Source organism: Vicia villosa, unplaced genomic scaffold, assembly GCF_029867415.1.
Source record: "Vicia villosa cultivar HV-30 ecotype Madison, WI unplaced genomic scaffold, Vvil1.0 ctg.000011F_1_1, whole genome shotgun sequence".
NCBI classification, from domain to species: domain Eukaryota; kingdom Viridiplantae; phylum Streptophyta; class Magnoliopsida; order Fabales; family Fabaceae; genus Vicia; species Vicia villosa.
The window spans coordinates 475,687-502,627 of NW_026704941.1; the positions used below are offsets into that span (position 1 = coordinate 475,687).

The 26,941-nt window shown below is 35.9% G+C and overlaps 2 protein-coding genes and 1 non-coding gene across 3 annotated transcripts; 1 reads left to right on the plus strand and 2 right to left on the minus strand.

The window, feature by feature from the left end:
• Positions 1 to 4,728: 4,728 nt before the first annotated feature.
• Positions 4,729 to 21,876, plus strand: LOC131621831 (xanthine dehydrogenase 1-like). Its single transcript, XM_058892869.1, has 14 exons — positions 4,729 to 5,019; positions 6,065 to 6,164; positions 6,278 to 6,386; positions 6,533 to 8,041; positions 8,519 to 8,761; positions 9,580 to 9,894; positions 10,406 to 10,645; positions 12,030 to 12,314; positions 12,443 to 12,664; positions 13,205 to 13,366; positions 19,790 to 19,924; positions 20,138 to 20,374; positions 20,949 to 21,122; positions 21,356 to 21,876. The coding sequence occupies exons 1-14, from the start codon at positions 4,878 to 4,880 to the stop codon at positions 21,596 to 21,598; spliced, it is 4,116 nt and encodes a 1,371-aa protein (XP_058748852.1). The 5' UTR covers positions 4,729 to 4,877; the 3' UTR covers positions 21,599 to 21,876.
• A 328-nt stretch (positions 21,877 to 22,204) lies between these two features.
• On the minus strand, positions 22,205 to 24,017 carry LOC131621832 (extensin-2-like). Its single transcript, XM_058892870.1, has one exon. The coding sequence runs from the start codon at positions 23,970 to 23,972 to the stop codon at positions 22,362 to 22,364; it is 1,611 nt and encodes a 536-aa protein (XP_058748853.1). The 5' UTR covers positions 23,973 to 24,017; the 3' UTR covers positions 22,205 to 22,361.
• A 355-nt stretch (positions 24,018 to 24,372) lies between these two features.
• On the minus strand, positions 24,373 to 24,445 carry TRNAK-CUU (transfer RNA lysine (anticodon CUU)). Its single transcript has one exon. It is a non-coding gene; the product is annotated as a tRNA-Lys (tRNA).
• Positions 24,446 to 26,941: the final 2,496 nt, after the last annotated feature.

Here is a 26,941-nt window from a genome sequence, read left to right on the forward strand (position 1 = left end):
TTTGATTTATTTGACATTGTTTGAGGACAAACAAAGTTTCAAGTTGGGGAGAGTTTGATAAGTGCCAAAATGTAGATATTTTGAGTATATAATTGTGGCACTTATCGATTCTATTCATTCCATTTTTGTAATAAACTCCCCACTTTTATGTAAATATTAGCATAATTGAGTTTTGATTCATTTTATGTATCATTTAATAGTTTTCCCTTTATTTTTATAGGTATTCATGCTTATTGGAGCCTTGAGGAATAAAGTGTCAAAGGCACGGCTTCGATTTCGCAATTTTGGTGAAAGCCCGCTTAGCCACCGTCAAGCGGACTTCCAAAGACTCAAAATAAGGATGACCAAAATCATCAATTTGGGTTCCATTCATTCATTATTGGATAGAGCATTGAATAAGCTTTCCAACGCTTCGAACCGGGCGTAATTCGGAGTTACGGTTCTCGAGTTATGGCGAAAACAAAATCTGATTTTTAGCAGACTCCGCTAAGCGGAGGGGGGTCCGCTGAGCGGAGCTCCAGCGGAGCAAATAAGCGTCTGGAAGCAATTTTGAGTCCGCTGAGCGGAGGGGGTCCGCCCTGCTAAGACAGCAGCTCGTTAAAAGGGGCAAAAATCACATTTTTAGGTTATGGGTTGGGTATTTTTGAGTCCCAACACCATCAACTTCATTCTTAGATCAAAATTAGCTTAGAAAACAACTTCGGAGGTTGCATAAGGATGATTGGGGGTCGATTGAGCGTCGAACGGAGCTGACAAACCGGGAGATTTTCGGTTCATTTCTCTTCTTCTTTGTGTATTTCTCTTTGGTTAGGATTTGTTTGTATATTTACTTGAATCTTATGTATATTTACCGATTATAATGTTATATTTAACTTGCTTTACGAATCTGTGTTGATGTTATCTTGGATTTTTGCTCTATGCTGGGGATTTGGGGTGCTTTAGAGATAAACTTCTTGAATTCTTATCTAGGATGATTATCTGTTAGTTTCTGAACTCTAGAGATGGATTTAGAGCTAGCATTCACTATGGGTATCTGTACTTAATGCTTTCGTGTTTGAGCGGCGCGCGAGAGATCGCCGACGCGAGAATACGAATGTTCTCGCGAATTCGCGTTAGAGATAACCTTAGTTGTGAGATGATCTCGTTTGTGCTCCAGAGATGGACGCTTATGTGAGAGATACGTGATGACATGGATGAGTATCGTAGGTTGAGTATAACGGGTTGGTAAGTGTATGTTTGTGTAGAGTGAATATATTTACATTCCTGATAAGTTATTTCTCTTCTAAGAATGTGTTCATTCTTTTCCTGTCTATATCTTTGTTTACTTTTTGCTCATTCAAACCCAAGTTCGAAACCGTAGAAACTGTTGAATGGCATCTCTCCATCTCTGTGGACGATAAATCCCGGATCAATATTTCCAAATCTTTTTTCGTTGCTTGCCCTATACTGCATTCAACAAACACATACACTTGTGTTTTGAGCAAAAAATAATCTTCAACACTTGTAACTGATTTTTAAAGCTATGTAATTGACTTTTGATGCATGATACTTTTTCCAAACATGTTCTAAATATATTTTAAGATCCTTAATGCAAAGGTGCACGTGATGACTCAGAGGTACCATCCTATGTACAGAAATGCTATGTACAGAGGTGCACATGATGAGTCAGAGGTACCATCCTATGTACAAAAATGCAAAGGTGTATGTATTTATAGTTTCATCAACTTTGAAATGATGCATGTATGAAGTATTTATAGTAATGCAAGTTGGAGGCAAAAAGAATGCTTAGAAACTGAAAAGGAATGCAAATTTTAAGAAAAACACCTACATGTGTCAACACATATAAGTCATGGGTCGACACATATCAATTCACGTGTCGACCTGTATGTAACAGAGGTTACAAGTTTTAAAAATACAACACATGTGTCGACCTGAAACACATATGGGTCAACACCTAGGAGCAAATTTTATACCATGTGTCGACCTGTACAATGTTATATGTCAACTCATAGAAACAATCTATATAGGCTTTAATATTGAAGCACATGTGCCGACCTATAAAATGTATGTGTCGACACATACATTTGTGTTTTGAGCAAAAATTGATCTTCAACACTTGTTACTGATTTTTAAAGCTATGTAATTGACTTTTGATGCATGATAATTTTTCCAAACATGTTCTAAGTATATTTTAAGATCCTTAATGCAAAGGTGCACATGATGACTCAGAGGTACCATCCTATGTACAGAAATGCTATGTACAGAGGTGCACATGATGACTCAGAGGTACCATCCTATGTTCAAAAATGCAAAGGTGTATGTATTTATAGTTTCATTAACTTTGAAATGATGCATGTATGAAGTATTTATAGTAATGCAAGTTGGAGGCAAAAAGAATGCTTAGAAACTGAAAAGGAATGCAAATTTTAAGAAAAACACCTACATGTGTCAACACATATAAGTCATGGGTCGACACATATCAATTCACGTGTCGACCTGTATGTAACAGAGGTTACAAGTTTTAAAAATACAATACATGTGTCGACCTGAAACACATATTTGTCAACACCTAGGAGCAAATTTTATACCATGTGTCGACCTGTACAATGTTATATGTCAACTCATAGAAACAATCTATATAGGCTTTAATATTGAAGCACGTGTGCCGACCTATAAAATGTATGTGTCGACACATACATTTGTGTTTTGAGCAAAAATTGATCTTCAACACTTGTTACTGATTTTTAAAGCTATGTAATTGACTTTTCATGCATGATAATTTTTCCAAACATGTTTTAAGTTTAAGATCCTTAATGCAAAAGTGCACATGATGACTCAGAGGTACCATCCTATATACATAAATGCTAAAGCTTTCCTAGTTTTGACATCATGCAAAACATCTAACGGGTAAGTGCACTCACACCAGGTACCTGAGTAGAAGCTTGTGGTTGAGGATAATGTTGTGCCTCTTAAGTTGCTTGACGACCAAGTCTTTTAGTGGGGGTTGCTCTGATATGTAACACCGGAGAAATTGATTGTTCCTTACTTATGTTATATTGCATACCTTTCCTTTGTTTTGGAGATGAACCATGCTTAATTTTGAAATTGTCGTTGAGGCCTTTAACGCCAAATACGTTATAAAAAATTCCCGCTACGTATTGAAAAGTTTTATTGACAAATATATGGTTCACTTCTGGATGATGGTTTTATTTGAGTAACATCCTACCTAGAGAATTATGCGTTATTTCTGAATTATTTGAGTTAATTATTGAGTCGGAAAGTATGGTGTTACACAAGGCATCCATCTTAAAATTGGCTGCAACTGAGACTATCTATGGAGTTTGAAAGTACCAGAATGATAAGTGCTTTGTCAATAATGTGGATAATACAAAGATAATGGAGAATATTATAGATATAATAGTTTCTAAAGGGTGGAATAATGAGAAATTAAAAACACATGTAGTTCGATTGATGATGGGCTAGATCCTTGCAGATCGTTTCGTCGGTTTGATGGGCTAGATCCTTGCGACTGCCTTGTATTAATCGTTTTTTTTGAATTAATGCAAAGTTTATCTGATTAAAAAAAACAACTTTTATATAGTTAGATTAAAAATAAAATAATAAAATAAAAAATTAATTTAATAAAAAAAATTACTAAATCATTCTTCATTTTGACTTCATAACTTTCTTGGCTAACTTAATGACTTTTATATATAGTATTTTATATATAGAATAGGATTTAAATATAAGATTTAATCATGTAATTATTTAACCTCTTTTCCCACTTTCTTTTTATTTAATTATATTATATTTTATTTAACACAAATAATAAATAATAATAATAATAATAAAATAATAATATAATTAACTTTAAAAAATAGAAAAAAATTATTAAAACTTGTAATAAACAATAATAATAATAAAATAATAATGATTAGCCATAAAATATGGCAAAATTTATTAAATAAACATTATCCGATAAATATAAATATATCACTCTTAAACTCTTTTTATTTTTCTTCAATTAACATGTGAATTTATTAACAAGTAATCAAGAAGTAAATTATTATTTTTAATTTTTTTTATAATTATTATTTTTTTATAATTAAGAAGTAATTAAGAAGTAAAATAATATCATCCCATATACTTTATGAATTTGTTATTAAATATAAAAATAATTTAATTCTACTATATAATTTTTTTAGATATAAAATAATTTAATAAATAGTTAAAATATAAATTATTAAATTATTTTATAATTTTTATGACACCACATTTAAAATTTTACTTATGAAAAGTGTAAGTGATACAATCTTACTTATGATATACCTATCATATTCAATGTCTCTTATCATTGGATCAATTAACAATTGGTGTGAGATATATTTCTTTTATTCTAATTTTTTACTTTTATGTTTCTATCTTTTACTTCATTTATTGACAAATATTTATAATTTATTTACTAAATTTATAATTCAATTTTATATATTTTTTATCATCAATAATACTTATTCAATAACACATGCATTAGATGATTAGTTTATTATAAAAAGAGAAGAAGTTGTTTTACATTCCAAACCGAAAAAAAAAATTAGATGATTAGGCTACCGCCTTTTTATTTAATGGATTGTAACTAATCAATCTTTGGATCGAGTAGATAGTTTGAGAGACATCCTTTTGACTAGAGACTTGGATTACGACTAGAACTCAACAAGATACCTTCTGACTTGGCTTCTTTCGTCTTCATCCAAAATAAAATAATCATACACAAATCACAACAGTTATTTATTTTCTATATCTGTCATTTATTTCCTATTTATCTATTTATCTATAACTTATAGATAAACAAACAGATAAAAAAAAGAAAGAAGAAGAAAATGGGATCATTGAAGAAGATCGATGAAGTTGAACACGATTTGCAGGTTTCTTCAAACGATTCTCCTATTTTATACGTTAATGGAGTTCGTAGAGTTTTACCTGATGGATTAGCTCATTTGACCTTACTTGAGTATCTCAGAGGTATTCAGTTTTACATATCACTTCGTTTTCCTTTTCGTTTTCTTCAATTATATTCAAATCAACATGCTTAATCGATTCCAACTTCTTCAGCTTTTACTTTAATTGAGTTAGTTTATGAATCAAATGAGTTCAAAGAATATTTGATTTAGCTTTTGGAAGATTCTAAAAGTTGAATTGATTTTGGAATGATTGTGAGCTGTTTGGATCTTCGTAGGGTTGATTCTGTCTTCAGAATTGATTCTACGAGCTTTTACATAAATAACTTTACATCCAACTCACTTGTAGCATAATCAATTCACTCATAATCATCACCGTCAAAGGCATGCATCCTATTTCTAGAGGTGTAGAATTGATTCTTAAATGATATTGAGGTGTTTGGTTTTTCTAAAGTAGAATTAATTCTACCTTCAAAATTGATTATACTTGAGTTACAAGTTGTAGTTTTTGAGTTTAAACGTGATTTTTACATTGAAATTTTTAATTATAACCAATTTTACAAAATCAATTCACTCAGAACCAATTTTTCCCATCGCAGAACCAAACATACACAAAATTAATAAAAATATATAGATAACTCAATTTCATATCATATCAATCATTTCATGAAATTAACTTTTAAGCTGTATTTAGGGTTTTTTTTTGAATTGGTTTATATGAACTTACCTTCTAAAATAAGCAATGTTTGCAATTTTATGCAAACAACCTATAACTTGTCCATAAGTTTTTTTAGCTTATTTCTTTAAACTCTCGTCATAGTTTATGGAAACATTTGATAAGGACTATTTTAGCTCTGGTTATAGAAATAGTTTATAAATAAGCACTTTATTTGGTAAACACTTAATAAGATCATTTTTTAGCTTAAGTTAAAGTTGTTTGGTTCATGAATTGGTTCAATGAGTTCATTGGCAAATCTTGTCTTGAACTAATTTTGAGCTGGTTTGGTTGATTACCAACCCTACAGTTCATGATTTAATTTAAAATTTGTTTTTATCATATGTGTAGAAGCTAAACTGATTGTAGTTTTCTACTCTCTTTGGTATAAAAGATATAGGTCTTACAGGGACTAAACTAGGCTGCGGTGAAGGAGGTTGTGGGGCTTGCACTGTTATGGTTTCTCATTATGATACAAATTTGAGGAAAAGCTTGTAAGTTTTTCTTTCTCACGCTGTGCTTGTATTTAACAGTCCTATTACTTCTGAAACGGTTCGTTCTTGTATTAAATCAAGCTTATGATTTTAATTTGAAAATATTTTTTCAGACACTATGCTGTCAATGCTTGCTTAGCACCTCTATATTCTGTTGAAGGGATGCATGTGATTACAGTGGAGGGACTTGGAAGCTGCAGGCATGGTTTGCATCCTATCCAGGTGATGCACTGCTTTTGTTTAAAATATCTTTTATATGTTTGGTTCTCATGTTGTGATTACTTATTGGCTCTGGTTATTATCTCATTATTTTAAATTTATATTTAGTCATCAAGACTTTGAACATATTTGTTTGATATCCTCTCCAGGAATCTCTGGCCCGTACTCACGGTTCACAATGTGGATTTTGTACACCTGGTTTTGTTATGTCCATGTATGCGTTATTACGGTCAAATCAAACACCGCCTACTGAAGAACAAATAGAAGAATGTCTTGCTGGAAATTTATGCCGGTGCACCGGTTACAGAGCAATAATTGAAGCATTCCGTGTCTTTGCCAAAACTAGTGATATCTTATATACTGGCGTTTCTTCATTGAGCCTTCAAGAAGGCCAGTCTGTTTGCCCATCAACTGGGAAACCCTGTTCGTGTAATTTAAACAGTGTAAATGATAAATGTGTAGACAGTGTTAATGATAAATGTGTAGACAGTGTTGACAGACATAAACCTACTTCCTATAATGAAGTAGATGGGACCAAATATACAGAAAAGGAACTTATTTTTCCTCCTGAACTGTTGTTAAAGAAACCAACCTTCTTAAATTTGACTGGATTTGGCGGGCTAAAGTGGTATCGGCCTATAACACTTCAACACGTATTGGATTTAAAAGCCAAATATCCTAATGCAAAGTTGATAGTCGGTAATACTGAAGTAGGAATTGAGATGAGACTAAAGAGAATACAATATCAAGTTCTGGTTTCTGTAATGCATGTACCAGAACTAAATGTTTTGGATGCTAGAGATGATGGCATAGAAATAGGTGCTGCAGTGAGATTATCCGTTCTCTTGAATTTTTTCAGGAAGGTTGTGACTGAGCGAGCTGCTCATGAAACTTCATCTTGTAAAGCTTTTATTGAGCAACTGAAATGGTTTGCTGGATCACAGATAAGAAATGTTTCATCGATTGGTGGGAATATATGTACTGCCAGCCCAATATCAGACTTGAATCCTCTCTGGATGGCAGCTAGAGCAAAGTTTCGAATTATTGACTCAAAAGGAAACATCAAAACAGTACTGGCAGAAAATTTCTTCCTGGGTTATCGCAAAGTGGATTTGGCGTATGATGAAATCTTGCTCTCAGTATTCTTGCCATGGAATAAGACCTTTGAGTTTGTGAAAGAATTTAAACAGTCTCATAGAAGGGATGATGATATTGCGATTGTAAATGCTGGTATTCGCGTTCATCTTCAGGAACATAGTGATAACTGGGTTGTCGCTGATGCATCGATTGTTTATGGTGGGGTGGCACCATGTTCACTTTCTGCAATTAAAACTAAGGAATTTCTCATTGAAAAGATTTGGGACCAAGATCTGTTGAAAAATGCATTGAAAATTCTGCAAAAGGATATAGTAATTAAGGATGATGCTCCTGGTGGAATGGTAGAGTTCCGGAAATCTTTGACTCTGAGTTTCTTTTTTAAATTTTTTCTCTGGGTGTCACATCAAATGGATGGCATCAAAGAGTCTATACCGTTATCCCATCTATCTGCAGTGCACTCAGTCCACCGCCCACCAGTTACAGGATCTCAGGACTATGAAATCATGAAACAAGGGACATCCGTGGGTTCTCCTGAGGTTCATCTATCTTCAAGACTTCAGGTTCGTTGAGCTTATAATGGAAAATCACATCGCAAATTTGTTTATATTTTGTGATCGAGCATCATTACCAATGCTATTATATAGAGTGACGATAATCACGTGAATACACACACAAACACCCAAATCTCGTAATAAATATAGGCTGTCACAGATATGTATAAAAAGAAAGATATAATGGATGTTTTGTCCTAAAATAGTGCTAATACATATATAGAGCACTGAGAAAATTCTAATCATATCAATCAAGGTTTTTGTAGTTTTATTACTTGCTGTACATATTAATTGCTTGCATCCTTTTTTACCTTCACTCTCTACCTCTCTCTGTGTCTGTCTCTCTCCCTCTCTCCCTATATGTCATGTTTTCAATTAATATTCTCTATCTTTCAGTTAGGTTTGGCTTGCATGGTCTCTTTATCAAATTGTCTTTTTCTTTTTAGTAGAATGCTTGGCTAAATGATTCTTACAACTTACGTTCAGGTCACAGGAGAAGCTTTATATGCTGATGACATACCAATGCCTCCAAATGGCTTGCATGCTGTCTTAGTTTTGAGTAGAAAACCGCATGCCCGAATACTTTCAATTGATGATTCAGGGGCAAGGACTTCACCTGGATTTGTGGGCTTGTTTCTAGCGAAAGATGTACCAGGTGATAATATGATTGGAGCGGTTGTTGCCGATGAGGAGCTTTTTGCCGTGGAATATGTCACATGTGTGGGTCAGGTATCTAGCTTACTGAATATTCTGTCACTTCTGATCTGTTTATTATGATTCTGAGCTTGAAGGGAATGGAATTCTCCTACTTCCTTTGTATGGCATTTGAAGTTTGTACCCGTTCATAATGGATGGTGTCATGCTATCCGTTAAAGTCACTTTGCAAATGTTGCAAAGTCACTTGCAAAAGAAAAGAAAAATATAATATGCAATGCATTAGATGTCAATATATATTGTGCATATTCATTATTTAGGCTTGTCTTGCATGCTAGATTTAGTGAGGAGACTTGTATTATTTTGGTATACAACACTTTACGGTCTATATATTAGAATTTTAATTCAGCATATACAAATAACACCAGTATGTTACTACTTTTCCCTATTCAAGTGGTCCCAGCTCACGTCTCTTCATTTATTGACTTCAATTGTCACACACTTCACTTTTCTTTATTTGTTCACTGCACGCGCTGCCTACAATTCTTTTAACACAATTATATTCCTACAAAACCTGGTTGCTGAACAGAGTTGGAGCCTCTATAATACTCTACACAATGATCTTATCAGTTAATTATACAACAAATTGTACTTTTAGATCTCATAGTATCGTGTTGAATTTCCCAATTCATTGTGTCTACCTATTCTCATTCGTTCTGAATGCCCACTTGACCCCGTGCTAATAATCGTCTTTCATTTCTGGTATATACATGAACAAATCTTGAAGTTGGTGGATGGCATATGACGTATTGGTTATGAATTCTTGTGGAATATCTAGTCTTGCATTAGCCTTTTGCCATTATTAATTGATTGGTTTTACATCTATTTTCCAGGCAATAGGAGTTGTTGTGGCTGATACTCATGAAAATGCAAAGATAGCTGCAAGAAAAGTTCACATTGAGTATGAAGAGCTCCCAGCTATCTTGTCAATACAGGATGCCATCAATGCTAGAAGTTTTCATCCCAACACAGAAAAGTATATGAATAAAGGTGATGTTGATCACTGTTTTCAGTCAGGCAAGTGTGACAGAATAATTGAAGGGGAAGTTCAGATAGGAGGTCAGGAACACTTTTATTTGGAGCCACACGGCAGTTTTGTTTGGACATTAGATGGTGGAAACGAAGTTCATATGATATCATCCACTCAAGTAAGTTACACAATTTTGTGGCGAATGCCTAAAATTTATAACATGTATCTTTTGGAAACTGAAGTTTTCTTAAATTTTTTTATGTTTCATTGTATCCATTGCATTATGAAAAGTTTAAGAGAGGCTGAAATGATGTTCAAGAAGTAAAAAATATTAATGGACAATATTATGAAACCACTTTGGCAGCTTTGTCGTTGGCGTAATTAATCTTTCTTAGCTACTGAATATTTTTTCTTATGCTGTGCAACTGTAAATATGGTACATAAAGGGAAATTTACTGAGATGGGTATTGAATAAAAGTTTTTATATCAGCAGTTATCTAAAACTCTTTGAACAGGGAAATAGAATTTTTCTTTGAAAAAACCATCTTATGAGGTGGTGGTCAAAGGGATATTCATACTATATCTTATGATGACAGCTTCACTGAAAAGGATTATCAAACTAGACAACTTGATAAACTCTGGCTTGAAAAAAGTTACTGCATTGTGTTAATATCATTGTGTTATTGCAGGCTCCTCAGAAGCACCAGAAATATGTTTCTCATGTTCTAGGTCTTCCCATGTCAAAAGTTGTTTGCAAAACAAAGCGAATTGGTGGTGGATTTGGGGGAAAGGAGACAAGATCAGCTTTTATTGCCGCAGCAGCTTCGATCCCATCTTATCTATTAAATCGACCAGTGAAAATCACACTGGATCGAGATGTAGACATGATGATATCTGGGCAACGCCATAGTTTCCTAGGGAAGTATAAGGTATTGCTTAGTTACATAGATAGATTTAATTTGTATTTTCCATCCTACATTAATATTTATTGTAAAATTAATTTGATAATATCTTGATATTTCTGAGTGACGTTTGATATGGTGCACATAATAGACCGTCTAAAACCCTACTTTTTCAAGTAGTGACTCCCATTGCCCCTTGTTTTGCTTTCTTACAACAACCATGATTTATCCCACTACTTGGTGTTGAGATGAATGGGTTACTTTATCAGTCTTAAGCCCATTTGAATGTCTTTTTAGTACTTTCTCTGAATAATTACTCCTTAGGTCTTTATTCACCCATTTAAATGGATTGTCATCAATTTGATCCTTCATCTTATGATCAAATTACCTTAGTAGAGTTTCCATAGTTTTCTCCCAAAGAAGTGCTACTCCAAATTTCTGTGTATAACATTGCCATCAACATCCTCATCACTTTGTTAGATACATCAAATATACCGAAACTATACAGGTTCTAGTATGATGATCTTATCAACCTTCACCTCCTAGTCCTACTAATCAAAATTCCTTTTATTCCAAAGCCTCTCAGCAGTCAGCACGACTCAATTTAGATTTTCTACTATCAACTTGTTAATTAGGACTGTGACATCCCACAAAAATAAAGCATCTTGACATTATAAAGAACCCACCGTGGTAGGATCCCGGAAGAGTTGTGTTAAGAGTCTCACATTAGACAATTTGGGACTTGAATATATGTTTATAAATGGTGACAAACCTCACTTTACAGGTCAGTTTTGTTGGGTTGTTGGGATGAGTTATGCCAAACTCAAATTCTAAGATGATATCAAAACCAAGTTTAAGATCCATTTATCCACTTGCTATAAGGTTTTCGCTATCGGGTCACCCACGCACCGAGCCCAATAGTGTTGAGCGTGAGGGAGCATGTTAAGAGTCTCACTTCGGACAATGTATGAATTGAATATATATGTTTATAAATAGGGGCAAACTTCACCTTATAAGTTAGCTCAATTTCTAAGATGTTGAACCCATTGTAAGTCAGTTATAAATAGCCTTACCTCGGATTATGTAAGAGTGTGATTCCGTAACTTGAACCTTTACCCGTGTAGTTACAGTGACAAGAAACTCCAACCGTTGGGCAAAATCTTTCCTGAATCCCTCAAAAAATAAAAAAAATAAAAGTGAGGTGTAGCTTTTGCGTCTTAGGTGTTTGCATTTTTCTGAATAAGAAAAAAGATTACAAGAATGAAATGTTGGAAAGTAAATTTGACACAGGAGAATTAATTGACCTTATTTTGTTCCTGCCCATTGTTTGAGGCGTTGAGTTGATTATCAACATTATTTTCTTAATTATTGATGGTGTTGAGTAATTAATTAGAGACATTATTTGATTCAGGTTGGATTTACAAATGAAGGGAAGCTGCTTGCATTGGATCTTGAAATTTATAACAATGCTGGAAATTCACTGGATTTGTCACTTGCTATACTTGAACGTGCTATGTTTCATTCGGATAATGTGTATGAAATACCAAATGTGAGGATAATGGGAAGGGTTTGCTTCACTAATTTCCCTAGTAACACTGCTTTTCGTGGATTTGGTGGCCCTCAAGGCATGCTTATTACTGAAAACTGGATTAATAGGATTGCTGTGGAACTCAATATGAGCCCAGAAGTGATACGGGTGAGATATACAATTTTGGTTTATTTTCAATTTATCTTATCATTTTTTAGTAACACTTGAAATTTTACTGTCCTTGTACATAATGTGGGATTTTCCTGGCAATCTTCTTAAACCAAGTTTCTTTTTAGGAAATTAATTTTCAAGGTGAAGGATCCATATTGCATTATGGTCAGATAGTTGAGCACTGCCCTCTATCCCGGCTATGGAGTGAATTGAAGTTATCCTGTGACTTTGTGAAGACACGTGAAGAAGTTGACCAATTCAATACTCACAACCGCTGGAGGAAGCGTGGCATTGCTATGATTCCTACTAAGTTTGGTATATCCTTTACAACGAAGCTTATGAACCAGGTAAATTCTGAATTCTATCACGTTATTTAATTAAAAGAAAGTGATTGCAACTGAAATTCTAGGTAATTCAGGGATGTTTAGAAGGAATTGTGTCAACTTTGTTTTATATGTTGACGTGGTAACAATTATCTGGCTTAAGATTGGGTAGCTGCTGTAAGGGATAGGTTCAGAGGTTATTTATCTGTTATAGATGTCTCCTAATTTGGTTTCAATATTTTTTCAATTCTTTAACTTTTCTGTCTTCAGTTTTTTACTGTCCGTAGTCAAGCTTTCTCGAATAAATGTTTCATTTGAACTCTCGAGCACTGTGCCTTTTAAATAGGTTAAAACATTACCATATAGTGAAAAATTTAAGTTTATTATTCCTTTAAGTACCAATATACTTTATTGTTCCTCTCTTGATACCAAGAAAGTAGATAGGGAGAGACTTCTTAAGAGTTATGATCAAGAGTAGGAAAAATTGTAGTATGAAAAATTGAAGATATTGTTTTTATTTCATATTCCTATTTTATTTATGAAATAATTTCTCAACAACTGTAGGCAGGGGCTTTGGTTAATGTCTATACAGATGGAACTGTCCTAGTTACCCATGGTGGTGTGGAAATGGGGCAAGGTTTACATACGAAAGTGGCTCAGATTGCGGCATCAGCTTTCAATATCCCCCTTAGTTCTGTCTTTATATCAGATACAAGTACTGATAAGGTACTAAGTTACTCTTAAAAAGATATTTTGAACTTTTCATGTGAAAATTATGCACGCATGATTCTCTTCTCTTCATAAACATTCAAATTTTTTTTATAGGGCTTATTATATTTAGGGCCCGGTTGAATTGGCTTATTGTTAGCTTACTTGAGCTTATCTACTACATAACCACTTGTAAGTGTGTTTGGTGAACTCATGAAAAATCTTTATGATTATCCCATAAGCTTACCATCTCTTCATAAACTCTAACCAATAGCTTACCTATTGGTTTGTGCGGACCTTATGCATGTCAGATGCATAACACACTTAACTGACCTGCGTTCAATCACGTCTTCCCTTTTTCACTGAAATTTTATTTCACAATTTTAAGCCCTACCCCATACTCCATAGGTGCTACTTTCTAGTGTATTCCAAGTTTCCAACAAGTCCACGCCAACCCCTCTAATTTTCTTTAAGTGTGGACACATTCATCTCTTCACCCAAATGCATCATGTAGTCTCAATTAAGGAAGCAGTCCTCGTTCGTTCTATCCTAACACTGAAATAACTTTATTAATTCAATTTTTATTTATACCATGCGATATTGGCACACAGTGCTTGGAAAATAAAAGTGTCATACATTTATGACATATTTATACATGTAGTTATTAGTCTTTGTTTAATAATTTCATTTTCTATATTTATTATTCTTAATGTATTTAGTTTGATTTGCAATTTTTTGTTTAAATAATAATTTTGCATTATGGAGGTTGGTGATTATTTTTAAAAATAATATGATATATTATGGTATTTTATAAATTATTAGTATATTTTTAATTATGGTTTAACTTTCCATGTTTTTTTAAGTTTAAAAATTATAGTATCTTATAATTGCTTATGTAATAACGATTCCAATTTTTTAAGTACTTTTCAATGTACATATCAAAACACAACTAGCCTATTCAATTAAGCACTTATGACATCAGCTATCATTATGTTCTAGACTATTGTGCTATAAACAATTAGATAAGTTGTGTCACAAAGATGAAAAAAAAGAGTAGGTCTTTTGCATCCTTGCTGATTATATTTCAGAATTTTAATATAATATATGATTCAATGTTTTTCTGTTTCCTTCACTCGGAAGGTAATCAGACCGATAAAGGTAGAGGAAGACTTAGAAAAACTTAAGAAAAGCTATTAAGAAAGATCTCGGCACAAATGAATCTGATAGAAACATGGTTTTCGTCTTGTTGATAGAACATTATGACGTAGTTTTATCCATGTGATGTCGCCGACTCCACTTAGTGGGTATTAGAGTTATATCTTAGAATATGAATAATCAGCACTATAGAATAATTAAGTCCAGCCTTAATTTAATAGAATAAGAAAAGTCTTCCTTAATTGTAGAGCTTGAATGATTCAACTCTTGAATGTTCATCTCCTCTTGTATAAATAGAGCATAATGCTCCTTTCCAATTCAGCAATAACAGAATCTGTTTCTCTCTTTTCTCTTTTAGCTTTTTCTCTCTTCTCTCTCATATCTCACTCTAATATGGTATCATAGAGCTTCGGTTCTATCCATGGCAGCGATTCCAGTAACTACAGCTCCGGCCACCCCAACATCTATGTCCTTCCAACTCAAAATCACAGAAAAACTTGATGAGAAGAATTTCCTACTTTGGCGCCAACAAGTAGATCCTTTCGTTAACGCGAACAATCTTCAAAACTACCTTTACCTTCGTGACATACCGAATCGATACCTGACTGATGAAGATCGTGCCGCTGCTCGTGAGAACCCTGCGTATCGCACCTGGATTACGCAAGATCAGTGGCTTATGACGTGGCTTCAATCCACGCTTTCACCTTCAATTCTTTCACGTGTTCTTGGATGCGTTCATTCCTACGAGCTTTGGGAACGTATTCTTGCGCATTTTCAAAAGCTTACACGTGCGAAAGCAAGACAACTACGAGCGGAACTCAGATCTACAACACTTGAAGACAAATCTGTTGGTGATTATCTGGTTCGCATCAAAGCTCTTGTTGACGCGCTTGCTTCAGTAGGAGATCCAGTTCCAGATCAGCAACACATTGATGTGATTCTTGAAGGTCTTCCTCAAGACTTTGCCTCTGTTATTTCAGTTATTGAAAGCAAGTTTGATTCAGTAGAACTTGAAGAAGTTGAAGCTCTTCTTCTTGCTCATGAGATGAGATTCAACAAGTATAAGAAACACTCACAAATGGAGGTGGCTGCCTCAGTGAATCTCACTCAAGCCAATTCTCAACCTGAAACTGATAACTCGAATAACAAGAACAATGAACAAGCTGTGAATTCAACCTTTAATCCACCCTATTCAAGAGGAGGCCGTGCAGCTGGCCGTGGTGGTGGACGCGGCCGTGGGAGAGGTAGGTTCAGCAACATTCAATGTCAAGTTTGCTTCAAATATGGTCATCTTGCTGCTAACTGCTATCATAGGTTCAATCAACAATTTCAACCTAACATACCTGCTGATTTTCAAACAATGAACCTACAAAATTTCTATCCGTATCAACCAATTGGTGGACCTCAGTTTGCTCAGCCCATGGTTAACACTCGGTCACGCCCAAGCTATCAACCAAGACTTGCCCCTCTCCCTGTTCCTCAGTCACATATCACTCCCAATGCTATGATTGCTAACACAACTTCAGTTCCAAGCAGTGCCTGGTTCCCAGACTCAGGAGCTTCTTATCATGTTACCAATGCCTCTCAAAACATACAGCAAACCACACCTTTTGAAGGTCCTGATCAGATCTTCATTGGTAACGGTCAAGGTTTGCACATTCACTCTTCAGGCTCTTCTTATTTTCCTTCTCATTCTAAACCTAACACTCCATTAGCTCTTCATAATTTACTGCTTGTTCCTTCTATTACAAAGAACCTGATAAGTGTCAGCAAATTCTGTCTTGATAATAGAGTTTTCTTTGAGTTTCATGCTGATATGTGCTATGTCAAATCTCAGGCTACCAATGAAATTCTGCTCCAAGGTCGTGTAGGAAGTGATGGTCTGTACCAATTTTCCCATCTTCAGCTTCTTAAGTCTCCTTCAACAAGTCAAGTCTCATGTCTCACCTTAGACTCTAATGCTCATGTTTCAAGATCTGATTCCAGCACTAGTGATAGGGTTTCAGTTTCTAATCAAAATGTATCAGCTAATAACTCATATAATTCTCAACATACTTGGCATCTACGCCTTGGTCATCCAAATTCTAATACTATGAGACTTGTTTTAGCTCAATGTAATATTCCTTATTCTAATAAAGCTGAATCTATCTTTTGTTCTGCCTGCTGTATGGGAAAGGCACATAGGCTGCACTCCCCTCAGTCACAAACTCAATATCACTCTCCTCTTGAATTAATTTTCAGTGACCTATGGGGTCCTGCCCCAGTCAAATCCTCCCAAAACTTTACCTACTACATCACCTTTGTTGATGCATACACCAGATTTACTTGGATCTATTTGCTCAAAAATAAATCTGAAGCCTTAACTATCTTTAAACAATTCAAAGTCATGGCTGAATTACAATTTGGATTTCCTATTAAATCTGTCCAAACTGATTGGGGTGGTGAATTTCGCCCATTTACAAAGTTTCTTTCTGATCTTGGCATTATTCATCGCCTAGTTTGCCCTCACACTCATCACCAAAATGGTGTAGTGGAGAGGAAGCATAGACACGTTGTTGATCTTGGTTTAACCCTCTTGAGTCATGCCTCTTTACCTCTCAAATTTTGGGATCATGCCTTTTTAACCGCTGTCTACCTAATAAATAGGTTACCAACCATGTCTCTCAATCAACATATACCATATGCTGTCCTTTTCAATCAAAATCCTGACTATAAATTCCTCAAAGTCTTTGGGTGTGCTTGTTTTCCTCTCCTTCGCCCATACAACTCTCAAAAATTTGACTTTAGATCCCACGAGTGCCTTTTTCTAGGGTACTCTACAGCTCACAAAGGTTACAAATGTCTCTCTCCAAGTGGTAGAATATTCATCTCTAAAGATGTTCTTTTCAACGAGTCCAAGTTTCCTTACAATGATCTTTTTTCCTCTAATGTTTCTCTCCCCTCATCAACCATTCCATCCTCCTCCTCATCTAAAGTAACCCTTAACACACAAGCTCTCCCTCATGTTTTTCCCGTTCCTACTGCTTCCACTACCTCACACTCCTCTTCTTCTTCTCAATCCAATTCCAGCCCCACACCTATTGTCTCACACTCCTCTTCTTCTTCCCAATCCAATTCCAGCCCCACACCTACTGCCTCTGGGTCAGCAACCCCTATAACACAAACAGCCAGCACTAATCCTACTCCTTCACCCTCTTCAAATGCCAACAATCAGCCTACTACTACCACTTCACTATCCTCCTCCTCTATTTATGCTCCTAGGGATCCTAACCTTCAGCCTCTCCCCACCAATACTCATCCTATGACTACTAGAACTAAATCTGGTGTACCCTTACCTCGTCTAAATCCTTCCATTTTTCTTGTCAATTCTGAGCCTAAGAGTGTTAAAACTGCTCTCCAAGATCCTAAGTGGTTTGCTGCTATGCAAGAGGAGTATGGTGCCTTGATAAGGAACAACACTTGGTCTTTGGTACCACTGCCTGCTAACAGGAAAGCAATAGGCTGCAAGTGGGTTTTTCGTGTAAAGGAAAATGCTGATGGGACAGTAAATAAGTACAAAGCTAGGCTTGTTGCTAAGGGGTTCCATCAAGTCCATGGATTTGACTTTAATGAAACTTTCTCCCCTGTTATTAAACCGGTCACAATTAGAATTATTTTGACTCTTGCTCTAACTTACAATTGGCCTTTGCAGCAGTTGGACATAAACAATGCCTTTTTGAATGGCATTCTTGAAGAGGAGGTTTATATGATGCAACCCCCTGGATTTACTGCCCCTAATTCATCTCTGGTTTGTCACTTGCACAAGGCCTTGTATGGCCTAAAACAAGCCCCGAGGCAATGGTTTGAAAGACTCAAAACCACTCTTTTATCCTTTGGCTTTCTAAACAGCAAGTGTGATACTTCACTTTTCATCTACAAGCATCACAATGCTGTCATTTATATGCTGGTTTATGTTGATGATATAATCATCACAGGAAACTCCCCTCCTCTCATCAAGCAAGTTACTCAACAATTAAATCATGTGTTTGCTCTCAAACAACTTGGTGACTTGGATTATTTTCTGGGCCTTGAGGTGAAGAAATTGTCCAATGGAAATCTCCTTCTCACTCAATCTAAGTACCTAAGGGACTTGCTAATCAAAACTGATATGGAGAATTCCAATCCAGTTGCTACTCCTATGGCATCCTCCACCAAACTCATCAAAACAGGGTCTGCTGCCTTGTCTGATGCCTCCCACTACCGGTCCATTGTAGGGGCCCTGCAGTATGCAACAATTACACGGCCAGAAATCTGCTATGCTGTTAACAAAGTATGTCAATTCATGGCACACCCCTTGGAGTCCCATTGGCTAGCTGTCAAGCGTATTCTGCGCTACCTAAAAGGAACTATCACCTCTGGTTTATTGTTCACTCCTGCCTCCACTGTTCCGTTCTCTCTGCAAGCCTATTGTGACGCTGACTGGGCTGCTGACCCAGATGATAGAAGATCCACCTCTGGGTCAGCTGTGTACTTAGGCCCTAATTTGATCTCTTGGTGGTCCAAAAAGCAAACTGTTGTTGCTCGTTCTAGTGCTGAGGCAGAGTATCGCAGCTTGGCTCACACCACAGCTGAAGTTTTATGGGTTCAAACTTTGCTAGCTGAACTAAAAATTCCCTTGACAACTCCAACCATCTATTGTGACAACCAGAGCACAGTTGCTATGGCTCATAACCCTGTTCTTCATGCAAGAACAAAGCATATGGAAATTGACCTCTTTTTTGTAAGAGAAAAGGTGATTAATAAGTCTCTCACTGTCTGCCACATTCCTGGTGTTGACCAGAAGGCTGACATCCTCACCAAGCCTCTCTCATGTTCAAGATTTATGGAGCTCAGCAGCAAGCTCAACCTGTCTGCCTCAAGTCAGCCTTTGCAGCCACCTTGAGCTTGTGGGGGAGTATTAGAGTTATATCTTAGAATATGAATAATCAGCACTATAGAATAATTAAGTCCAGCCTTAATTTAATAGAATAAGAAAAGTCTTCCTTAATTGTAGAGCTTGAATGATTCAACTCTTGAATGTTCATCTCCTCTTGTATAAATAGAGCATAATGCTCCTTTCCAATTCAGCAATAACAGAATCTGTTTCTCTCTTTTCTCTTTTAGCTTTTTCTCTCTTCTCTCTCATATCTCACTCTAATAGTGGGGAAAGGCTTGGTTGTGGTCATTGTTTTTACCCTTTATGGGATCTGGGTCTATTCTTTCTGATGCTAAATTGCTGTCATGTCTTCATGCTTGCCGTAAAATTAGGTTCCTAATTCTTCGCCAACAGCGGCTTCTGCAAGTTCTGATATGTATGGAGCAGCGGTTTTAGATGCATGTGAGCAAATAATGGCACGCATGGAACCTATTGCTTCCCAACATAAATTCAACACTTTTACTGAGGTATTCTTGTATTTTCTGTTTTTGCTTCTCAGTCTATGAAGTGATCCACTCAATAAATGTCTATAACAGCACATTAGTCCATTCTATTACAGAAATGGCTTATGTATGTCAGACTGTGTGAGTGCGTAGCTTTTGTGATTGTCTCTGCTGTTACAAAGTGCATTGTGGTTGAATACTGCTGAAAACGTTTTGTTATGCTTTTGTTGTTTTCAGCTTGTTAATGCGTGCTATGCAGAGCGAATTGACCTTTCTGCCCATGGATTTTATATTACACCTGATATTGGCTTTGATTGGATCACGGGTAAAGGAAAACCTTTTAGGTATTTCACTTACGGGGCTGCATTTGCCGAGGTTGAAATTGACACCTTGACTGGAGATTTTCACACCAAAGTGGCAGACATAATCTTGGATCTCGGTTATTCTCTGAATCCTGCAATAGATGTTGGACAGGTGCTTTTCTTTTATGATTGTTCATTATACTTTTTATTGATTTCTAAATAATCGAGGAATTTTATTCAAGATGGAGAAACAAGAGAGGACAGGAGTTCTACTAAACTAATTGAAGAATGTTGAAAGTAAATAACATACGGAAGTTTACTTATATTTTAATAATAAATGCATTTTTTCTAGCATCAATAATTTTTATTGTTGCATTCATCATTTTTTAACCAAGTTGCTTGTGTTGACTTATAGTTGATTTGCAAGATATTACTTGACCAGGATAACATAATGTTTGTTTGTATAAAGTTAGCTTTACTTCATGAGAATCGTAAAAAAAAAATCAAAAGCTGTTTTCTGGAAGTCTTTGTTGCTGGATGTTTGGTTCTGGATTCTTGGTTGTATGAACTTTTTTTGAGTAAAGATGAAAGTTGGCTTCCTGGTTGTAGAACATTCAAAACTCTCAAAACTTCTTTTGAATTACAATTTCCTACTTTCCTTTTTTCCTCCCTATTTTTGGAAATTTTGTTTGATATATTATTGCAGAATATATTGATATTTAATTTATTGCTATTTATGCTCACAGATAGAAGGAGCTTTTATTCAAGGTTTGGGTTGGGTTGCTTTAGAGGAACTTAAATGGGGCGATGCAGCTCATAAATGGATCCCCTCTGGGTGGCTTAACACTTGTGGACCTGGAGCTTATAAAATTCCTTCTATAAACGACGTTCCCTTGAAATTTAACGTCTCACTTCTGAAGGTATATTCCTGAATCCTAAACATGTTTCGCTTCTTTCTTGAGGTAAACATATGGACAATGATAAGTGTGGGTGATACAAATTGAAGTGATTCCATTGTGCTATGTTGCCCGATGGCTCAGTGGAGTGATAGGTTAATGGGAATCACATTTTGATTGTTTGGCTATTCTGGTTGCGGAAATTGAAGATACCTACCTACATGTTCACTTGTTTTGTTGTATGATCTAACTTGCAGGGTCATCCAAATGTAAAGGCAATCCATTCGTCTAAAGCAGTTGGCGAGCCTCCGTTTTTCCTAGCATCAGCTGTGTTCTTTGCCATAAAGGATGCCATCCGAGCTTCAAGAGTTGAAATGGGGCGCGCTGACTGGTTTCCTCTTGATAGTCCAGCAACTCCTGAGAGAATTCGGATGGCTTGTTTAGATGAATTTACATCATCTTTTGTTAATTCAGATTTCCATCCCAAAATTAGTGTCTGATACTCTCTATTTATTCATTTGTCAAGTTTTTTGGCATATTAACAAATGAAACTTACAAAGAGAGCATCACATCACATGTACTTACACTTGATAGAAAATAAGTTATATATTATAGGGGGGCGTGAGATCACCAATAATGGACTCAAGTCTAGAAACTGTCCAAACTCTCACACCTTGGTAAGATGTAGCATCTGCTGCACTGCAGCAAAGCAATGACAACATCCACTTGCATCGGTATGTTATCTGTTTGCTTTATAAATTTAAATTCCCTTTATAAATTTAAATTACCTTTACCACTGTTCTTACTATTACAAATGCATTTTCATTTTTATACTGTCGCCATGTGTGAATATGAAGCTTAAGATTTGCTTGATTAGATTACATTATATATATTTCAATTTAAACTTTAAGACACACACACACACAAATAGTGTTTTCTAGTCATGAAAGGAATCACTTGAAATGTTTGGATTAGATTGATTTTTTATGGGGAAAATTTTACTAAACATTAGATTTCTTTCGAAGGAGGGTGGTATTGATTATATCATGCAAATATGTAAGGATTAACAGAAATTACAAATGATTTAAAATATAATATGAAGAATGTTCAGGACAAAACAGACTTTTGAATTAACAATGAAACATAATGACACAACAGGTCTACATTCATAACAATGCTATTTGATGTAGACCCTGATATAAATGAAATAACAACAATGTATGGAATAATTTTATTGAAACAAATTAAGTTGATTCAGCTGCATTAATAGACTCTTGGAGGTGGTGGTGGAGAGTTGTAGAGGTAGGGAAGGTGATAAGCTGGATGCTTGTGGACATTAGGAGTGGGTGATTTGTGGATATATGGTGGAAGATGGGAAGGTGGAGGTGGAGACTTGTACACATATGGAGGAGGTGGTGAAGGAGATGGTGGGGGAGGAGACTTGTAAATATATGGAGGTGGGGGTGACGGGGATGGTGGTGGTGGAGATTTGTAGATATATGGTGGAGGAGGTGAAGGAGATGGTGGTGGTGGAGACTTGTAAACATATGGAGGGGGAGGGGAAGAGGATGGAGGCGGTGGAGATTTGTAAACATATGGAGGTGGTGGTGAGGGGGAAGGCGGTGGTGGAGACTTGTACACATATGGGGGTGGCGGTGATGGAGAAGGTGGTGGTGGGGACTTGTAGACATATGGTGGAGGAGGTGAAGGGGACGGAGGAGGTGGAGACTTATACACATACGTAGGCGCTGGTGAATGAGAGGGAGGTGGAGGAGATTTGTAGACATATGGTGGGGGAGGTGAAGGAGAAGGTGGCGGTGGTGACTTGTAAACATATGGAGGTGGCGGTGATGGAGAAGGCGGTGGTGGAGACTTGTACACATATGGGGGTGGCGGTGAAGGGGACGGAGGAGGTGGAGACTTATACACATACGTAGGCGCTGGTGAATGAGAGGGAGGTGGAGGAGATTTGTAGACATATGGTGGGGGAGGTGAAGGAGAAGGTGGCGGTGGTGACTTGTAAACATATGGAGGTGGTGGTGAGGAGGATGGCGGTGGTGGAGACTTGTACACATATGGAGGTGGCGGTGATGGAGAAGGTGGTGGTGGGGACTTGTAGACATATGGTGGTGGAGGTGAAGGAGACGGAGGAGGTGGAGACTTATAGACATAGGGAGGCGGTGGTGATGGAGACGGAGGAGGAGGAGATTTGTAAACATATGGTGGCGGAGGTGGGGGAGAAGGTGGTGGTGGTGACTTGTAAACATATGGAGGGGGTGGTGATGGGGATGGTGGGGGTGGAGATTTGTACACATATGGAGGTGGTGGTGATGGAGAAGGTGGTGGTGGGGACTTGTAGACATATGGTGGAGGAGGTGAAGGGGACGGAGGAGGTGGAGACTTGTAGACATACGGAGGCGGAGGTGATGGAGAGGGAGGTGGAGGAGATTTGTAGACATATGGTGGGGGAGGTGAGGGAGAAGGTGGTGGTGGTGACTTATAAACATAAGGAGGGGGTGGTGATGGAGATGGTGGGGGTGGAGATTTGTAGATATATGGTGGAGGAGGTGAGGGAGAAGGTGGCGGTGGTGACTTATAAATATAAGGTGGAGGTGGTGGAGATTTGTATGTATATGATGGAGTTAATTTGTGATAATTGTGTGAGTGTTCTGCATGCTGTGGGACTGTCTTTGAGGATGGATATTCTGCATGCTGTGGGACTTTTTGTGAGGATGGATATTCTGTATGCTTTGTAGGTGGTGAAGAGTAGTACTTTGGCTGAGTTGCATAATAAGGTTTATCAGCAGCAACATTAATATGAACACTGATAGCAATTAGGCAAAATGCCAATGCATAGGTGAGTGAAGTTATCATCTTCTCTTTGAAATGTGTTTGCTTTGAAATTTAAGTATGCATCATCCCCTTTATATAGTGTTAGCTTCTTTCAAATGTGGCCATAACATCTCTTTGTTAATGCATCTTAAATTATATGTATGCTGCTCCACTCCTCTTTTATTTAAAACACATTTATATTTTAAGTTGAAGACTTTAAAAGTACTGGTTGTCCATTAAGGGAGTTCATATTTCTCAGTCTCACAATATAGAAGAGAAAATTAACAAAGTCAAGGAAGAGGGTAGGTAATAGCATGGCTGGATATAAGCATTTGGCACATAACTTAATATTCTTAAGAAAATTATAGAAGTCAACTTTCATCATAATAAATGTACAGAATTAGTTATTTTTTAATAAAAATATTGTAAAAATATTTAATATCGCCCACCGTGGGGCTCGAACCCACGACCACAAGGTTAAGAGCCTTGCGCTCTACCAACTGAGCTAGACGGGCTTGTTGTGGTAGTTGTCTGCTCAAGTTAATTAATAGATAGAAATCTATGTGTAAAAGTGTAATTTTCTTATAATATTAATTATATAAATTTTATAGAATCTCATTAAATGAAAATGAAATTTATAATAAGCTTATGAGAAGTTAAAATTCCCTATTGAAAAAAAGAAGAATCTTTTTGAGAAATTGTTCCAAAGATAGAATTACAAGATGAAGAACATTTGAAATCTAAGTGTTTTTTGATGATGAGTGAAAAAGTTGAGCAAAGTATTGCAAGAGGTTGAGGTTATCCAGCTTTTGTGCTAATTGATTGGTTGATTTGTGATGATTAATCAATTTTAGGTGATTTGATATTTTTCAAGTATAGGGTGCAGTTTAACCTACGTGAAGAATGTGAGAATATTTTCCGCGAGGGATCTTGGATGATCTTATATCATTACTTAAAGGTTTGTGAATAATCTCCTAACTTTGATCTAACATCAGAAAATATAGTCTACACATGGTTTGGGTGTGAACTTAGACTATGCATGGAATATTACAATAAAATCATTCTACTTTACTTCAGGAGAAGCAGCAGTGGGTCGTCGTCATGTGAATGTCGACATTAGAACAATGAATGCGTCCCGTGGTAAATTTGCATGAATATGGGTTGAGATGATTTGAGTTTCTATATCGTTGGTCAACTATAGTTTTGGGGCAATGGTTCCATGTCTAATATGTTAGCTTAGTTTTGGGACAATGGTTCCATGTCTAATATGTGAGCTTCCACCTATTGTTCAAGAGTTGTAGAAAATGGGACAATGGTTCCATGTCTAATATGTGAGCTTCCACCTATTGTTCAAGAATCAAGAGTTGTAGAAAATATGGTCATGTCGCAAGAAATTTCATTCTGGATATACCTAAAAATAAAGTTAAGGCGCTGCAAGTGCAACAAATTTAACTCCATGATACCACTAATTTAAATGTAATCGATGGTGACAACTTTTAAGCTAAAAATCAAGGAGATATTAAAGGGGAAAATACTTATGGTAATATGCTTGTAGTTTCTAAATCAAAAAAGAAGTCAAACACGCATTTTAGTTATGGCACATGAATTATATAACATATACAAGAATAATATTATGAAAATAATACAAGATTTTGAATTAAAATAAATTTAGTATTTTTGAATTTTAAAAAATGAAACAACAGGTCAACTATGTTAATGTAGAACTTGGAGTAGTGCAACACCAATATGAGAAAAAACATGAAAAAAATAAACTTGCAGATAGTATAAAACGACAGTGTAAAGAAAATATTATTGAGAAAAATACAACAACTACACATGATTTGTTTCAACCTATTAACTGGCTCCGTATAGCTCTTAATTTCTAAGTGAATTATTATTTGTTCATGGTAAAAATATGAGGTCTAATAAGGTTGGTTCCCTTGTAACATCACAAGAAATTCAAATGAGGCCTTATACTACTTTGTGAACTTTCTCATGAAATAAAATTTACCATGTTAACTACAGTATTAAAACTAAATCACATCCAATTTTTGGAAGATCCGTGTTCACTGAACGAATAACGATGCGTCTATTGGAAGAAATGCAAATATAAATGTGAATGAATCCTATTAGAAAGATGGGTAAGATATGAGTAAAGATCCTCTCCATTTCTCAAAAGAAATGGAAGTGTCCATTACTATAGTTTTAATGCATAAATATGTAATTAATGTGACAACTTTTAGAAATGCGTGTGAATATATTTTTTATTTACATTAAAACCATAGTAATGGACACCTCCATTTCTTTTGAGAAATGGAGAGGATCCTAACTCGTAAGATATGTAAGAAATTATGGTTGACTTTGTTACAGTGACAACCCACACCCAAAATCTTGTCTTTGTGTTTCTTTTTTCTTAATGTTCTCATTACTGGTCTTCAAGACTTTAAAATTCTAGCATGGAATGTGAGGGAATTTTATAGTCTCAATAGCCACTACCATATGCATGATTTTCTAAAGTGTTTCAAAACTGATGGGGTTGTTTTGTTTGAAACTCATACAAAACTTGATCATTCTAAGAGATTTTGGAAGAATGAATTTTGTATGGTTATTGAAGTAATGGAGGTCGAAGGATATATATAACTGAATACAATGATTGTTACAAGGTCAAATTAGTGGCAGAAAAATATACTCAAATTTATGACATTGACTGTGAGGATATATTTTCTCTAGTGACAAAAATTAATATTTATTGGATATTATTTTCTCTTGTTGCTTACTATGGCCGGAAACTACGATGTTGTTTCATTTAGAAACTAGAAACGGATGTAGTTGAAGAATTGATGATCTTGAAATGGTGGTGCTGATCTTCATCACTACAGTGTGGGATGGACCTGCATGGTTAGCACTTCAACGTCCAAATCAGTTCAAAATTTAAGATGAGTATAGTGAAAAGTGGAGATCAAAAAATGTATCTTGCTTTGTGTGTGAACTGATTTTATACCTTGGATCAA

What these genes read in the sequence shown, in the direction of transcription:
- LOC131621831 (XM_058892869.1), top strand. Translation starts at nt 4,878, where the DNA reads ATGGGATCATTGAAGAAGATCGATGAAGTTGAACACGATTTGCAGGTT. An exon ending in ACAAATTTGAGGAAAAGCTT is followed by an intron (nt 6,165 to 6,277) that starts GTAAGTTTTTCT and finishes ATATTTTTTCAG; the next exon opens with ACACTATGCTGTCAATGCTT. An exon ending in CAGATACAAGTACTGATAAG is followed by an intron (nt 13,367 to 19,789) that starts GTACTAAGTTAC and finishes CCGTAAAATTAG; the next exon opens with GTTCCTAATTCTTCGCCAAC.
- LOC131621832 (XM_058892870.1), bottom strand. Translation starts at nt 23,972, where the DNA reads ATGATAACTTCACTCACCTATGCATTGGCATTTTGCCTAATTGCTATC.